We start from the raw sequence: 18,000 nt of genomic DNA, 5'->3' as shown, positions 1-18,000 counted from the left end.
ATAGAATCTGAGATGTTAGTAGTGTGTCTGTAGAACCAGTGAGTGGGTTATGTCTACTTTGGCAAGGAAGAGCTGTGTAGTAGTGGTGAGATCAAGGTCAAGGGACAGAAGTTGCCCCAGTTGACATTTGTTTGTGCTACAGCCTAAACTGGGAAAAATTTGAGTCTCTGTTGTGTATAGGGACAGCTGGAAGTTTTGATGAAGTAAAAACATGATGACAAGAATATGAAAAAAACTAGAGCCTTAGGTTTGATCCCCAACATTGAAGCATGTGTGTGGGGACATGCTTGCTTTAAGGGGTGCTTCATCACACCTTACTTAAATTAAAATTTTTCTTTTTGAGACAGGGTTTCTCTGTGCAGCCCTGTCTGTCCTGGAACTTGCTCTGTAGACCAGGCTGCCTTGAACTCAGAGATTCACCTGCTTCTGCCACTGTGCCTAGCCTAGCTTTATTAAAAATTTTTTAAAAACCACTTTTATTTATTTATTTCAGTGTGTGTGTGTGTGTGTGTGTGTGTGTGTGTGTGTAAGTGTGGATATGTATGGAAGTTAGAACAACTTGAGAAAGTCCGTTTTCTCCTTCCTCTACATGGATTCTGAGCATTAAACTCAGGTTTGGTGGTGAGTGTTTTCACTCACTGAATCATCTTACTGGCTCTGTATATCTTAATTGTTGAGACAGGGACGCTCCCTGAATGTGGAGCTTGCCCATGTAACTAGACTGGCTGTCCAGCAAGGCCCAGGGATCCACCCATCTTTGCTTGCTCAGAGATGTGAGTCAGGTCAATGTTGCTGTACCCAATTTTATGTATGTGCTGCTTGAGCAGTGTAATGGCTAATCTTAGCTGTCAATTTGACTACATCTGGAATCAGATAAAACTGAAGCAACTGAACATCCTTGTGATGGATTTTCTGATTGAATTATTTGTGGTCCTAAATCTGGGCTGCACTTCTGGTGGCAATCCACAAAAAGGATATGAAAGAAGAAAGCTTTTGTTTTTTGCTTGCTTGTCTTCACTCTTGTTGATGAGTTTGTATATCCTGTTCCTGAAGCATTCCTTTGCTGGTATTATAACATACTTCTTTGAGATTCCCTCATAGACTGAAGACTGGCAGCTCTCTAGGCTTTCCCTGGGACTCCAGCACCAGACTGGGACTGCTGAGACATCCAATCTCTGTAAATTACCCTAATGAACCCCCTTTAGCGCTCTCTCTCTCTCTCTCTCTCTCTCTCTCTCTCTCTCTCTCTCTCTCCCCTCTCTCTCAGTTCTGTTCCTTTAGAAAACCCTAAGTAGTACACCCAACAAGCCCTTTACCAAATGAGTTAATTCCTCAGCCCCTGTGAATGGATATTTTGTTGTGAATGATGTCAGATTGTACACACTACCCATTCTCCATCTATCAAGATGATCATATCGTGTTTCTCTTCAATTTACCATAAGTTTATCTTAAATACCACCTTTTTATGCCCAGACTTCAAACCCCAATGATCCTGTAGCAGCCCCTGGAGCAAGAACTCCAAGTGAGGAGCCCCAGGTGGTCCATGGACCACCTTGTGCCTGGATGCCAAACAGCCCTTGCACAAGCAATATCTGTCCAAGAGGATCGTGTCAATCTACTCAGCCTACACAATGATCACTCATACTGCAGCCTTAGCCCCAAGATTTTCCCGCCTCCCAGCCCTGTTACTCCTTATGAGCCCTTGCTCAGAGTTACTTCTCAATTCCCAGGCCTCTGGATGGAGAGGCTGGGTAATTCTATCACCCACCAACAACCAGAGCAGGAGACATCCTAGAATTTGAAGAGCTTGTGGGCAGAGCCCCTCCCCCCTTCTTCCCCATGTAAAAGAGACAAGCAATGCCCTAAAAGGAATATGGTGAGTGTTTGTCCTTCTATTAGAGAAAGACAGTGCAGTCCTGAGAGAGAGAGGCACTGTTTGGGAAGAAAAGTACCACAAGTGAATAAAAAGCTCAGAGTGGTTTAACTAACTTATCCTCAAATGACAATGGTATTTCGAGTTAACTCCTTCAGAGAACACACAGACTCTCAAAGTCAACAGAAAGTCTTTATTCACTGGCTGGCAGACTACACAGGGAATCATGTAGTCACAAACCTTACTGTTCTTGGCTTTTTATGCACAAAAACTATACCCTGCTTGACCAACACTTAAGTTATGAGAGATAGTTAGCAATAAGCAGAGCTACAAAAGCAAAAAAACCCAAGGTTAGTTCACTTAGGGACTTTCCCAGAATTATGAACGATATTGATGAATGTCTTTGTTCTCATTTTGGCAGGTGTAGGAGTCTATGTGATGGACTCTTAAGTTAGGATGGTGCCTTGGTACATCTAACACGGCATCAGTTGTTTTAAGTTCTGAGAGCCTGTTCCAATCATCCCCAGACCCCATGTTCAACACATGATCAGTACACACTTCCTCAGGTGCTCCGTTACCTGCTCCATCTCTCCTGCCCCAGTGTCATCCCTCCATTCTCTGAGTATCATTGCTATTTTCACTTTCCCTCAGTGGAATGGAGCCCTTCCTCCTAGGTGTTGCTTCATCCTGTACACAGGGTTATCTTAGCGCAATAGCAAGGCCATTGCATTGTCTACATGGCTCCTTCAGCAGTTCTGATGAAACTATTATGAGACTGTACTTGTGAAGCCAATATTTTCTTTGTAAATTTACACAGTTCCATAAGCTCTGACAAAAGAGAATAGGACTACATCTGTGTCTAAGAGCAGTGTTCAAATAACATGTATACTTCCTGTAACACTAGAGTTAGCACTTTCCTGTCTCTAATGTTGGTTCATGTTCATTCAGTGACATATTGCTGTTTGTGATTCATCCTGCACAGTACTTGAGACTTTGCTCAAATCCAGGTTCTTATACTAATTAGATAAACTTATTTCCATTAGCTTTGTATCCAGTAAAATGTTCCTTTCATTCACTCTGATAATTGATCTGCAGCTATAGTTTAGATTTTCTGTCTAGCTATTCTATCACCTGGAGAAAATAACTTATTTCTCCTACTGTTTCATCTCTCTGAACATCAATATTCACATTAAACATTTATAATAAACTCTACCTCAAGTTAGTGCTGTGAGGAGGCAAAGGAAAATACCGAAAACAGAATGTGTGCAAACACGTGGAAAATAATACACTTTTCTTCCTTTGAAGAAATCTCTCTGTGCTTCCTAGTCTTGGATAGAGGCAGAGACCCAGATGCTGGGAAACTAAAGGGATGATCCTTCCTTATACCATCTGGCAATCTATAATACTGGCAGATGGCCTGGATATAGCCAATTGGATGCTGTAGACCAGAATTCTGACTCTTGAAGTGGAGAAACAAAAGGCTATGTTTTGAATATGGACTGTCTACTACAGGTCTGTGTGCTGAGTGTTTGGTCCCCAGCTGGTGTCACAGAGGCTAGAGGCATTGGATTACCTGGAACTAGAGTTACAGGCCACAATGAGTCACATGACAAGAGTGCTGGGAATCAAACTTGAGTCCTCTGGAAGAGCAGTACATGCTCTTAAACACTAAGTCAATACCCATGGGACACCATGAATATAACGGCATGTCCTTGTCATCTCTCTAGGGTAGGCAAGGAGTTAAGCCAAATCACCTTGACAGTGAAATCCTTCTGGCAGCCTTTCTGGGATACAGGCTCCCATCTGTGTTTCCCTAGCTTCATGAGTCACACTTTCCTAGAACTTGTCACTTTTGCACTGGAAAAGACTGCAGCTTAGAAAGTAGATCATATGTCTGCTTTTTCACAGCTCCACAGTCCTTATTAATCTAGTTCCTGGACTAAGTGCTGGGGACATGTAAAGGAGAGAAGTGTTCTGCAACTGGTCTGCACATTCCCAGTCAACAGTGCCTGGCACAAGGGCACAGGGTCAAACGGGGGACTGTTGTTTTATCTTCAGCACAGTGGCTGTGCCTTAGTCTACTGCTATTTCAGCCAGCTGGAGAGTCTCTGCAGTTACCAGCCTGCTGTTATGGGCAGCAGCCCAGCTGCTCAGGTAGCAGCCAGGTGGAAATTCTGTTCCCATAGGCACTGGCTCTGTTGCTGCCAGTAAAGGTAGCTTTAATGAAATCTCTATCATTCTATTTATAAATAAGACTTGAGATTCAAAGGATGGAGTGAAACCTGCTAGCTCAGAAAGGTTGAGTAGCAACTAGCTAATCTCCTCTCCTTGCTGGTGTTTCCCCCAAAAACCTGTCCCTCTGCTCCACCAAAACAAAAAAGCTTTGCCACTCCAAATCCCTCACTACTTCTGGTGCATCTCTCTATCTCTTCCAGATGCCCTTTGATGTTCTAGGATTACTTTCTGTCAACTAGTTGCCTACTGAGCCTCCTGACCCAAGGTTAATTTTGTTTAACTAACGCAAACACTAACTTTGAGTTCACAGTGTGATCAAATATACCCGAACATGGGAGGGCCAATAGATAAAACTCATTCAGATTTCCTATTGCTTTCTCTAATTGAAAGAAAGGTGTGTGAAGATAATGAGGAACCAAGAAAATACACATAGTTTTTAGATTTATTTATGCATGTGTGGTGTGCTCCTTTGTGTGTACATGCACAGGTGTGTGTGTGTGTGTGTGTGTGTGTGTGTGTGTGTGTGTGTGTGACACAAACCATTATGTGTAGAGAGCCGTGTGTAGCCGCACCCTAAAGATGGTGCTGGCTTCTACCCTCTGCCTTCCCGATGGCAAACACTCTTTAAGGTAAACAGCTCCTTATTTGGCTATGGCTGGATTCGTGTGTTGCTGGCATATGTGTGAACCTGTGGACAGTGCCCACGTGGCTGCTTGGGGTTGGCAGCCCAGCCCTACTTAGGTGCTGGGAGAGGCTTGCCCCAGCGAGAGAGACACAATACAATTAATCAAAGGTCTGAATAAACTGTGATGAGAAGGATCCCGGTGTCGCGTCTTCCTTGCTGGTCGAGGCGGGCGCGACAATTATGTTGTGTTGATCAGAGGACAATTTTACAATTCAGTTTTCTCCTTCTACTATGTGGATCTGGGAATCAAATTCAAGTCATTGGGCTCGCTGGCAAATACCCTGAGCAGATGAGCCATCTTGCTGACCTCCATACCTTTAGGATGAAGAATAAAAACAAGAGCTAAGAGAAAAGTCAGAAAAGAATAGCTAGCAAAAGCCAGGTTATTAAGGAAGAAAGGAAATGGGAAAAAGGGGGGAAGAGTAGAGACCACAAGCAATTTCTCATTCAGGACCTAAGAAATCTTGTTCAAACAAGACAAATACTCTTCCCTGCCCCAACATTCTTTATAAGATGTATGACTGTTTTGCTGGCATGCATACATACAGCATGTGTGTATAGTGCTCAAGGAGGCCAGAAGAGGGCATCAAATCCCCTGGAACTGAAGTTATAGACAGTTGAGAGCTATGAGGGTACTAGGAACCAAACCTATGTCTTTTGCAAGAGCAGTGTAAGGTCAATTTAGGACATATAAGACTCTGTCAGAGAAAAAGAAGGAGGGAGTGAGGAGTAAGAGGAGGAGGAGGGAAGGGGGATAATAGAGAGATGGCTCAGTAGTTATAAAGACATTGCTGTTTTTAGAGGACTCAAGTGCAGTTACCAGCACTTACTTCAGGCAACTCATACCCTTCTATAACTCCAGTTCTAGGGAATACAGTGACCTTTGCTGGACTTATCAGGCACCTGCTCATAATGTGGTGCAAATTACCATACAGAGACACATACATACATAATTCTTTTACACATAATTTTTTTATTTTAATCTTCAAAAACCTCAAAAACAAAACAAGGAAATAGTAGGTAAAATGTCTCCTCTATGCCCTGTATCCCTCAAGATGTTTGGGAGGCTCTATTTAAAGGAATATATGTCTTTAAGTAGAAAATTGGCTGGAAGCTATGCCAATCAGGACAGGTAAAAGTCCATCTTCCCTTGGAACCCTCCCACTCGCTTGGTTCAGATTAGTTTGATTGTTATAGATAACTAAGTATTAACCTGTATTTCTTTACTATCCTAAATGGCTTTCAAGGAATAAAACTACATTTTAAAATGAGTGCATAGGTATAATACCTTAAGCAAGAATAGAAACGTATATAAAGTATAGCAAAAATAACCTTAAATTTGTATCAATATACAAAAATCAATCCCTATGTGAAATACTTGAGACTAGTAGTTGTTCTTTTAGTTTAAAAGTAGATTAAGCAATCTACCTTTTAATCCTATCATTTCTATAGTCCCCCTTTTTCTTTTCAGAACGAGATCGCTGAATCTAATCTCCTTTGTTCAGCTTTATTCCCGACCATTACCATTAACAACTTGCAACCAACCCCTCTAAATGATGACAAATATCCATAACCCATGGAATGACCAAATACAACCCACCATACCTCTTGGGAATGTGGACGTTGTGTTCTCTAGACTGCTTTCAGTTGTCAGGGGGCAATGGCATCTCTAAGGGACCCTTAGAAAATCAAGATAATGATCAAGTCCTGGGAGAACTAACTGTTGTCTAGTCTTGGTGTGATGGGAAACCATGGGGCTTATCTGAAGTCTGGCTGGAATAGTCTGTGAAGGTGAACCTTCTCAGCCAGCTTGTAGCTGTTCTGGATGTTGAACTCTGAGGAAACTGCAACATAGTCAATCTGAGAGGCTGGATTACCTGGGCCAACCATATTTATTGGTGTCTGATCCCCTTGTTCTGAAATCATACAAACTTTTAAAGGTAACATACATATCTGTATTAACTCAAGTAGGAATGTGTGGTGTGCACAAGTCAGTTAAACATGTTTTTTGTTCTATGTTTGAGCAGGTAAAAAGCCTCTGTCAACTTCATAAGTCTGTTTGGACAGCATAACCAAACTGCATTATAAATGTCTATCCATGCCATATGAAAGGAGGACATGTAATAATAAGTCATGAGTACTCTGTAGCCAACAAGACTTATCAAGTCTCATCTTGTCTGAGCTGTTCCCATGCTGAGGGATCTGCTTACAGATCATCCTGTAGTCTTTCTTGTCTCCCTCCCCCTTGTCTGTAGTCAAGATACTCAGGTTTTCTCCCTTGATCAACTCTGATCTCTATTAACCTGAAAGGAACACACAGCCTTTCACTTCCTGTGGAAACAAATACACAGCCTGCTCTTCCCCAACATAATACATTTTTTCACTTCCATGTAAAGTTAAGGCATTACTTAAGTATATAGGTTGGTTTAATGCAGCGGTCCCTTCCACAGTCCAGGGTCTCTCAGCAGCTGTTGCCTGTTCGTTAGCATTCAAAATAATCAAAATTAACAAAGTACCATATAAGGTCCAAACTCCCTGTGTTATATTTTCCAATCTTACAAGGCTTACTTTTTAAAATTACCTAGTCTGGTGATCAGGTGACTAAACACCCTAACAGTCATCTTGGAACTCTCATCCAATAACTGATGGAAGTGGATGCAGAGATCCTCGGCCAGGCCCCAGGTGGAGCTCCAGGAGTCCAATTGTCGAGAAAGAGGAGGGACTGTAAGAGGGTGAATTGTTGAGCCCAAAATTGGAAAAAGCACAGAGACAAATAGCCAATTGAATGGAAGCACATGAATTATGAACCAACGGCTGTGGAGCCCCCAGCTGGATCAGGCCCTCTGGATAAGTGAGACAATTGAATAGCTTGATCTGTTTGAGAGGCACCTAGGCAGTGGGACCGGGACCTGTCCTTAGTGCATGAGCTGGCTGTTTGGAACCTTGGGCTTATGAGGGGCCACTTTGCTCAGTCTGGAAAGAGGTGACAGGACCTGCCTTTACTGAATCCACCAGGTTTAAATGAATCTCCAGGGGTGTCTTGGTTCTGGAGGACATGGGAATGGAGGGGAGAGGCTGGGGGAAAGGTGGGGGTGGGGGCGGAGGGGGAAGGACAGGGGAACCCATGGCTGATGTATAAAATTAAAACACATAATAATAATAATAATAATAATTAAAATTAAAAAAAGAAAAAAATTACTTCATTTTTCTTTTTAAAGACTTTATTATTTTTAAACTATTTATTTTTTCTATGACTACTTATACTTTACTTTACTCTCTGGCCTTTACTTCACTAGGCACTTGCATTATTCTCTTGACCGTGTGACTCAAACCTTTCACCCATTGTGTAGCTTAGCTCATGGTTGCCTGGCGGCTCAGGCCCACAGGCAGCTGCTGGGAGGCATGTCTCTGTCATGCAGCCTGAATGAGGCACTGTGGGACTAGGAAGCCACATTCAGCTTCATTTCTGTGTGCTTGGAAACATTTTTTAAAACATTCTCAGGTCTTATGTGGAAATATGTGTCCCTATGTTGGATGCTATTATGTGAATGAATTGTTTTGGGCTGCCAGCTTACAAAATATGACACAGAAACTTATTATTAATTATAAAAGATTAGCTTTAGCTTAGGCTTGTTCCTAACTAGCTTTTATAATTTAAATTAACCCACTTATATTAACATAATGCTGTTGTGTGGCTCATGGCTTTTACCTCTCCTCTTTCATGTCTGGCTTCTTCTGTGTCTGGTTGGCAACTCTACCTTTCATCTTCCCAGAGCTCTCTCAATCCAGAAGTCTCTGCTATACCTCCCGATTAGCTATTGGCCGTTTAGCTTTTCATTAATCCAATCACAGTGACACATCTTCACACAATGTAAAGGAACATTCCATGAATTTTCCCTGTTACTGTGTTGCCTTGTCCATCTTTAATATGAGGGGATATTCCTGGTCTTATTGTAACTTTTCACACCATGTTTGGTGGATAGCCCCAGGGAAGCCTGCTCTTTTCTGAAAGGAAATGCAGGAGGAATGGGTCTGGGGGATAGGGAAAAAAAGGGAGGGACTGGGAGGAGAGGAGGGAGGGAAGGCTACTGACAGAATGCAATGTATCAGAGGAGAATGAATTTTTTTTTTTTTTTTAAAAAGAGTAATTGCTGTATCAGGATTCCCAGTCCTGATATTCCAAGAGAATCAAACAGGACAGCAGAAACTCTTTTGAACTCTCCCACCCCAGTACCAAATGATTCATGAAGACTCCAAACCTGCAATGAACACAATTTATTCTCCTTTCCTGTGTCTTTAGCATTCTAGTTACTAGGTGAATTTTTCTTCAATGCATGTGAGACCACAGACTGCAGAAGTCTGGGTCCCACACCAGAGAGTTCTCAACGATAGAACAGAAGGACGGCTGCTTCAGTTATCTCCTGGCTACTGCTGTACCCACTGTGAGTTCCATATCCATTCCAATCAAATGCAGAGAAGTCTCCACACTGCTGAGGGTTACCTTCTGGGAAGTATCCTCCTCCACCGATGCAGTGCTGAAAAACAATGGGAGCATGTAACAATGAGAGGTGTTATGGTTTGGATGAAGTTCCCTCTCAAAAGATGTTATATACTGAATACCTGATGCCAAATGTAAGTAACATTCAGAGGCAGAGCTTTGGTGAAGAAATTTAATATGAGGACCCTGCCTTCATCTGATAGTCACCAAGAGAGTCACCATTTTGAATTGACTATTGGGAGGCAGTGGAGCTATGGAAGGAGCAGTCTGATTAGACCTTTCTTAGTCTTTCTTGGATCCTTGCTGCTATGCACTGAGCCATATTGCTCTGATAACTCTTTCCTGCATGATATTTATCATGCCCCACTGTGGATTTAAAAGCAATAGAGCCAAATGACCATGTGCTAAAAAATTAGAAACCATCAAAATAATGAAGCTCCTTGTCTTAGTCAGGATTACTATTGCTGTTATGAAACATCAAGACCAATGCAACTTGGAAAGAATATTCTCTATTTGATTTATACTTTCACATCACTGTTCATCATTGAAGGAAATAAGGACAGGAATTCAAACAGGGCAGGAACCTGGAGGCAGGAACTGATGCAGAAGCCATGCAGGAATGCTGCTTATTGGCTTGCTCCTCATGGAATGTTCAGACTGTTTTTTTTTTTTTTTTTTCAGAACTCAGGATGACCAGCCTTCCTTCCTTCATCAATCAGCAATTAAGCAAATGACCTACAGGCTTGCCTATAGCTTGATGTTATGGGGGCATTTTCTCAATTGAGGTTCCCTCATCTCAGGTTATGTCAAGTTGTCATAAACTAGCACATCCTTCTTTTCATATATTGTTTCTCTCAGGTATTTATCACAGAGGCAAAAGGCTGAATAAAACAGCTGATGAACCCAAAGGCACCTCAATAGCCAAGTTCAGTGAACTCTTCATCTCTCATCAGACTCTCTGTCACCAGTATGACTCTATTTGATTCATAAAAGTGGTGTCACTGCCTCTTCCTTCCTTTCCATCAACTTCTCTGAACCTTTGTTCTCAGGTTCCCTGGCTAGACTTTTCCTCCATGAATTCCTTAAGTGCTACTTCCCAAAGGGGACATATTTACAACTTTCTTACATTGTGTTACCCCTTTAGCTTTAGTTATGAACAATTCAGCGACAGCTTAAAATCCCTGTCTCTAATGCAGATATTTCTTATTTTTTTAAAGATTTATTTATTGTGTATTATGTATATAGTGTTCTGCCTATGTGCTGGATCTCATTACAGATGGTTGTGAGCCACCATGTGGTTGCTGGAAATTGAACTCAGGACCTCTGGAAGAGCAACCAGTGCTCCTAACCACTGAGCCATCTCTCCAGCCCGATATTTCTTATTTTTAAGACTTAAAGATTGAACTGCCACTTAAAATCACTACTCAGGTTCTTCACACTCCACATGTCAACAAACAAACAAAATAAAAACACAGTTACTTACAGTCACACATAACTTTAAAATGGGGATTTATTTGGGGATGTTCAGGGACAATTTTGTCACTGTAAACAAAATAGGCTGTACTTACATAAGCTAGAATGACTATGATGTTAGTAGGTAATACCAGTCCTCTGTGACCACCATTATACAGCAAGTCCATCATTGAACTAAACATGTGACACTGGAGATGGATAGATAGCTCTGTGCTTGAGAGCATTTGCTCCTCTTGCAGAGGAGCAGGTTTGGGTCCTAGAACCCATGTGGGGCTCACAACTGTTGTAACTCCAGCCCCAGGGCATAGAATGTCCTCTTCCAGCTAAAGGGCATCAGCAGTTCAAGCAACACACATACATATGTGCAGGCAAAACACTCACACATATAAAATTAAATAAATAAATCTGAAGTAAGACCAATTAAAGTCCCACCCAAACAAGCTAGTAGCATGGGGGCTGGAGAGATGGCCTCAGGGTTAAAATATCTTACTGCTTTATCAGAGAAACATAGTTCAGATTCCAGGAGCCATACTGGATCCCAGAACCCAATCAAAAGACTTTATCTCTAATTCCCAGGGATCCAATGTCTCCCTTTGACCTCTGTGATCACTAGAATACACATACAAATGACGTCAAATAAATATTTTAAGTCCAGCATCATGTGCCTGCTTAGCCCTCTGAGATCCCAAACATATTCAGCATCCAGACATCTTGGCTTACTATTTGATATTCACCTACTCGAATGAAAACTATGAAACTATTCAAAATGTCTTCTCTTCCCTCTCTCTGTATTCAACTATTAAAAAATTTAAAACCTTTGGAACTCATTAGTGCCTATTCTACCCCCAAATTTCCATCAGATGACATGAGGCTCTCGTTTGGATCATGGAAACCATTTCAATACTTATTTCCTTGTGCTTATCTTTCCTCCATTAGAATCTAAAACCTTTAGGCCATCAGTGTCATCTTTCAAAGAAAAGGAATCAATCTTATGTGCTCACTAAATCATTGAAGTGGTGCTCAAGATTTATACAGTCCCAAATCCACTGGTGTGATGTAAAAGATGTTTCCTGATCTAGTCCATGTTAACATTTCCAAAATGAGCTCTTCCTATATCCCACATCCATGTTATACACAAAAGTTGAAAACAGATTGCTACTCCTTTGACACTACATGCTCTCCCCATTTCATCATTCCACATCACAGTCCCAAGGTCCTCCTTGACAGCAAAGCTGCCTTGTGTTGACCAGGTGAAGAACAAGCTAATGACTGAGGAATGAATAGAGACTGAGATTTTCAGGATCTGATGAACATTTTCTCAGACTGTTACTTTAGAGAGGGCTGGGTCCCAAAAGAACATGTCATTTTTTTTTTTTTTTGAGACAGGGTCTTACTATGTAGCTCTGCTTGAACTGAAGCTCACTATGTAGACCAGGATGGCCTCAAACTCATAGAGATCTGCTTGTCTCTATCACCTAACTGCTGGGGTTAAAGATGTGAACCACCATGCTTGGCCAGAACATGCTAACTTGTTACAGCACTCACTGTGGCAATAAAAGGGTTCCATCCTCAACCTGCCTTTGGCCACAAATTATTATAAAAGAAAACAACAAAACAGTATGAGTCTAATGATCCAAGGCTAAGGGGACATCAGGTTGTTGCAGTGGACCTGAATCTGCCTTCCTTGACGTTTGTTGACATGCCAACATCCAACAAGAGAAATTCCTTGTGATAGGGAGGTGAATGGTCTGGGTGAAGTCTACCAGATGTCCAAGACTCTCCTAGGAACCCCATGACACAATGAAAATCTGTACAAGCCCTGAAAAGGGACGGGTTGGATCTGTTTCATTCTAAAAGCTAAATCTTGGATGGGGAGTGACTCTCTTACAATCTCAGGCCCCAAAGTCTTGCACAAGACTTCCTGAATACAAGTGCCACCCTGACTCCAGGTAACTGAGTGGTTTATCCTAAAATCTAAGCAACCAGCAACAGTACATTAGAAGTTTGTAATGTTGACTACAGTTTTCAAAGAGACAGGATTTCTGTATCTAGAGTGAAGTTCTGATCCCTCAGATCAAGCAAGATTCAGATAAAAGTCACACTCTCATACATACACACACACTAACAGGACAGTCTCCCACACTCAATATACATACATACACACTGGCAACCTCAGTCTTAGTCATGAGCCTCTTTGGTCACTACACAGACTCACAAACTCAGTGTTACATCCAGTGACCTTCATCCCAGCACACAAGGCGTTGGCTGCTCCCTCATTGTTAAACACTCTGAACTGGATGTATCCTGCAGTGAATTCACCTGAAAACAAGAAAAAGAAAACAGCATTCAATGAAAATGCCAGAAATAGCCCAGAGTTTGGTGGTGCCAGGTTCAGGATATACAGTCTAAAATATCAGATCCAATGGGGGAGCCTCACCTACTATCTACAGACTCCAAGGGCCAGTCCTTTAAAAAAAGAACCTCATCTGCCAGAGCTTCAAAGGAGAAATTTATGATATAGGAAGGTCTCTACTGAATTATCTCCAAGGGCTTGTCACAGCAGTCAGCAAGTGCGTCCATTCTGCTCCTGTTCATACTTACTTTGGTAACTTTTTCTTTATATCCCAGGAATAAATAAGAAGATTTGAATTATACAGCATTTATAAAGGGTAGATGCCACATTTGGATTCATATGAGACAACATAGCAGTCACTCTTCACAACAGAAATAAAACTCCATTTTTTTCTGTTGTTCAGCCACATGGGCATGGACCTGGCCTGTCCCTGAGAAACCTCTAAGTGATGATGGGGCTGCTACGAATAGATTCTGGAACTATGTATCCCCAGTGCAAATGCCAACCTTCCTGCTTATGCCTTGTGCTCTCAGGCACCTTCATGGACCTTCAGTACTCCAGTTTCCTAGTCTGTAAAGTGGGTTAGCAATAGCTTCCAGCCAAAGAGCAATTAAGTGAATAAAGTGAAAGAAAACACAAAGTTTCATAGAAGAGCAACAGGCTGTAGTGCTTGGTAAATGACTATTAGTTATATTGGTAAATGACTATTAGTTACAGTAACTAAATTTATCACTCCTCCTGCAGAGGGTTCAGAGACGCATCAGACACTCACTCTGGCCAAGGGGTGAGTAATAAGCGGCTGTCTTCTGAGCATCACCAAAGTCATAGACCGCAGGGATTGCTGGGCCATTGTCAGTCCCACACTCTCCTCCTCCATATTTCACCGAGTAATTCTACAAGAAATGAAGAAGTCACTGGGTAAGGACTGTAACATTGGCAATCCCAGGAACACTGCCCTGCATGTGTCCAGTACCTGAGGTTTTATCCAAACCAGTCATATAAGAAACAATCCTTTCTTTCGTCTGTATCTCTCTGATACCCTAGACTCCTCCCCATTTCTCTTCTCTCCTCTCCTCTCCTCTCTTCTCTTCTCCTCTCCTTCCTTTTCCACATACCCCTACCCTTTGCCTTCCTTGGATCACTATACTTTAGAATAAGGGAAACATGGAATACAACCCGTCCAACCTCAAACACCTGCCTCTCTCTCTACACTCTTGGAAAGCAGCCTCAGCCAGTAGTCTCCAGTACCTGGTACAGGCCGAACAGATTGTGACCCATGTCCTGCAGGAAGCCAGTGAAGGTGCGGTACCTCAGCAGGGAATTGTCCCTCCAATTTTTCAGGGGGCTCTTGTTGGGCACATGCCAGATACCAAGGTTTTCAGCCTGGATGTCGAAGTAGCCAGGGTTCTGGAAAGCAACCAACACTAAGCCTGACCAAACAAGATTTCACCAAGCAAAAGACCCATATGCAGAGTCCTCGGCAGAGCTGATATCTCTGGGCTCCAGGTGGATAGACGACCAGCCATGCTCAGATACCCAAATTTCCAAGGACAATGGTCCCAACACCTAATTACCTAAGAGCCTACTTGGGAGGATGTTGAGATTCAAGAAAAGTATTTTTCATTTCTTCAGCCCTATGTTGAAGAGCAACCTTCCAACCCTCTCCCTGGCATGCTTGAGCTACACTCACATCCTCACCCTTTCCCAAGTGGCTACAGAGTGTACCAACCTTGTAGTCATCACTTGTGGCCCCCTCTGCAGACCCCAAAGTGTTGTAGTTGGCCCAGTTGCCATCTCCCTGAGGGTAGTCTTTTCTGTTGCCTTGTTGACTGGACCAGCGATCACCCACTGTGCACTTCCCACCCATGTTGTTCTCATGCACACTGGCCACCAGGGTCCAGCCACCACCTGCAGTGGTCATGTCACAGAAGGTCTGGTAGATGACACCATTCTCCGTGCGGAGGAAATAGAGGCCATCTGTAGAGAGAACCAGTCCGCAGTCCTGGGTGCAGGCTCATTGTCCATCTCTGTTCTAGAAGCAGAATGACTCTAGGAACTACAAATATGGCTAATGTCTCATATCCTGAGTGTCCTGTCACAGGTGTCCCCGGGGATCTGCCTGAGAGTAGAAAGCCATACTTCTGTAACTGAGGCAGAACACAGAATTACCCAAACTGACAGTAAAGTTTATCCTAAAGTTAAACGTAGTATTATCAAAGGACTTAACCGCTTCACCCAGTAGATACCCAAAGAACTGGAAACAGGGACTCAGATATGTACATTCATGCTCATTACAGCTCTAATGTTAAGACCTGAGAGGCAGAAACAAGTCCAGTATTTCTACACAGGAAAAAGAATAAGCAATATACTGTGGTATCTAGTATGCAGGATATATATTGTGTACATTCCTATATATCCAACAGATCAAAAAGAATGAAGTGAGCTGCAGAAATGGCTCCACGGTTAAGAGCAAGCACTGCTCTAGCAGAGGACTTGAGTCAGGTTCCCAGCACTCACACTTGGCAGTGTACAGTGCCTGTCACTCCAGCTCCAGAGAACTAGATGGCTTCTTCTGGACTGTGAAATACCTGCATACCTGCACATACATGTACACATTACCAAACACAGACATGTACATCTATGTAATAATAATAATAATAATCAATAATTTTAAAAAATACATTAATTATTCTACAACACATATGAGTTATGAAGCATGCTAATGAAATAAGGCAAATTACTTATATGCGGTAACAAGAATTGACAGATTCATAGAAGTAGAAAACGCATAGCAGATCACATGGAACACAGGAATGTGCTGCCTGGTGGCTACAGAATTTCTACTTAAGGAATGAAAACTTTCTGGAGATGGATACTGGTGATCTATACTGTTGTGAAAGTTGTTCTTGACTATGAAAGCCCTTCAAATTGGTTTAGTGGCAATTTTATCCACTATGTGCATTTTATAACATTTTTGTATCAAAAGAGAAGAGCTGATCCAGAGAACAAAAGCCTGATTTCCTAACTGGATTATTTGTTTGTATTTTTGAGACAGGGTCTCCCCATGCTACCATGGAGCTTTCAGTCCTCTGCTTTGGGCTCCCAAGTGTTAAGATTACATTGTGTTCTTTAATGCTTTGTCACTCACCTTGTGCCCCAGTCATCTCCTGCTTGATTTCCTTGCAGCTTCTGAACAGCGAGGAAGACACAAGATTGGCCCATCTGTTGGTTCCCAGGGTGTCTTTAGCTAGAGAAGATGCAGAATTTCACTCTCATGGGACACCCAGAATCCCCTTGTCATTCACCCTAAAGTCATTCCATGACTTCTGAAATCCTCACTCTGAGAATCAACAAGATTTCTAATAGGAAGGAAGACAAGAGATTTGAAGGTGTGGAGAACTTTTGTCCAATATCCTGAAAAAAGAGAATAAAAGTGAAGTTCAACTTTGCAGTAGAGGAAATACAAGGAGCCTAATGTGCCTGAAGCATGGGTAGTGAGGCTGACAGTGCAGAGGCTTGACCAAGAGACCCTGGAATAAAAAGCCTTGCAAAGTAGCCTCACTCTGCAATGTCTTCTGAGAACCTAGAAGGGTGGAAACAAGCAAGAACTCTGGGGTCAGAGCTACTCAGGTGTAAGTAGCACTATGTTTACAAGTCAAGTATTTTGGATTGTATTTACTGTATCAAGCTTCAGTTCCCTAGTACCTAATATCAAACAAAACAAAACAAAACAAAAAAACCCTGTCATGTGGAGATCGAGTAAGATGGCATTTAGGGACTTCTTTTCCTTAAAACAGTAGTGAAGATGAAATACACACTTTAAAACAATGATGAGTTCTTGTAGAGAGCAAAATTGAAGACAACATTCTCTGGGCACAAACCAGACTATTCATCTGGTATTGGAACCCTAAAGCAAATGTCTGGAGTGAATCGGATGGGACACAGTTCTTGCAGAAGTTCCCCTAGAGCTACACACAAGTACAGAATCTGGACCAGGACAGACCTCAACAATCTCATTGCCACTGGCCATTTCCTTCAAGAGACAATCAGCACCCAGCCTATATGTCAAGGTATCATCTCTATGGGGGATGAACTAGGTTGTGTTTACATGTCCAGAAATATAACAAAAAGAGACCTTTATTTTCACAGAGAGTGGGAGTGGGAGAAAATTAGGAAAGATTGGAAAGAGGAAAAGGAATAGGTAAACAATACAATTATACTTTATCTCAGTTTTTCATAGGCATGATCGGCCAAACAGTGGTGACCCATGTCTTTCATCCCAACACTCAGGAGGCAGAGGCAGGTAGAGTTTGAGGCCTGCCTGGTCTACAGATCAAATTCCAGGACAGCTAGGGCTACACAGAAAATCCCTGTCTCAAAAACAAAAAAAAACCAAACAACAACAAAAGCATGATCTCTCGCCATCAGAGACCCAGGTCCTGGAAGTGACCCAGTCTAGAGCTGACAGCCTTTAAAGCTAGAGGTGACCTGCGGAATCTGGGGTCCTGTAGCAAGACTCACCTGCACTGCAACTTCTGGTGGCCAGGATGATAAACAGCAGGAAACCGAGTTGGGTCATTGTCATCTAGAGAAAACCAAGATGAAGGTCAGTCTCTATCCAGACCATCTTTTCCCCTCATCCCTGTCTTAGCTCCTATCTAGTCCTACTTAAAGGTTCCTTCCTTTCCTTTAAACTACTCAAATCTTTGGGTCCTAAATAGACCTGGAATCCACTTTCCTTATTCTGTTGACAGGAATTACCTTCCCCTCCGTACCTAGTCTGAAACTCAGAGTTGCCAGCTGAGTCCAGGTAAGCCACTCTCTCTCTGCAGACTTTCTGGTGTAGTCATGTTGAAGCTCTTTTCCTTTTATGGGAGGAGCCT

General features: G+C 42.3%; 1 protein-coding gene across 1 annotated transcript; it reads right to left on the bottom strand.

Moving 5' to 3' along the window:
* Positions 1 to 9,175: 9,175 nt before the first annotated feature.
* On the bottom strand, positions 9,176 to 17,696 carry LOC118593490 (intelectin-1a-like). The gene is made up of 7 exons (XM_036202997.1): positions 17,639 to 17,696; positions 16,266 to 16,364; positions 14,847 to 15,094; positions 14,366 to 14,524; positions 13,890 to 14,010; positions 12,980 to 13,083; positions 9,176 to 9,328 (listed from the first exon to the last, which is right to left on the bottom strand). The coding sequence occupies exons 1-7, from the start codon at positions 17,694 to 17,696 to the stop codon at positions 9,176 to 9,178; spliced, it is 942 nt and encodes a 313-aa protein (XP_036058890.1).
* Positions 17,697 to 18,000: the final 304 nt, after the last annotated feature.

This window comes from Onychomys torridus, chromosome 11 (assembly GCF_903995425.1).
Source record: "Onychomys torridus chromosome 11, mOncTor1.1, whole genome shotgun sequence".
NCBI classification, from domain to species: domain Eukaryota; kingdom Metazoa; phylum Chordata; class Mammalia; order Rodentia; family Cricetidae; genus Onychomys; species Onychomys torridus.
This window is presented reverse-complemented; position numbering and strand designations above follow the sequence as displayed.

Excerpts from the sequence above, each read along its gene's own strand:
- LOC118593490 (XM_036202997.1), bottom strand. The coding sequence starts at position 17,696 with ATGACCCAACTCGGTTTCCTGCTGTTTATCATCCTGGCCACCAGAAGT. Across the intron at positions 16,365-17,638 it reads CACCAGAAGTTGCAGTGCAG|CTAAAGACACCCTGGGAACC; the intron begins GTGAGTCTTGCT and ends CATCTTCTCTAG. Across the intron at positions 15,095-16,265 it reads GGAGATGACTGGGGCACAAG|ATGGCCTCTATTTCCTCCGC; the intron begins GTGAGTGACAAA and ends TTCTCTCTACAG.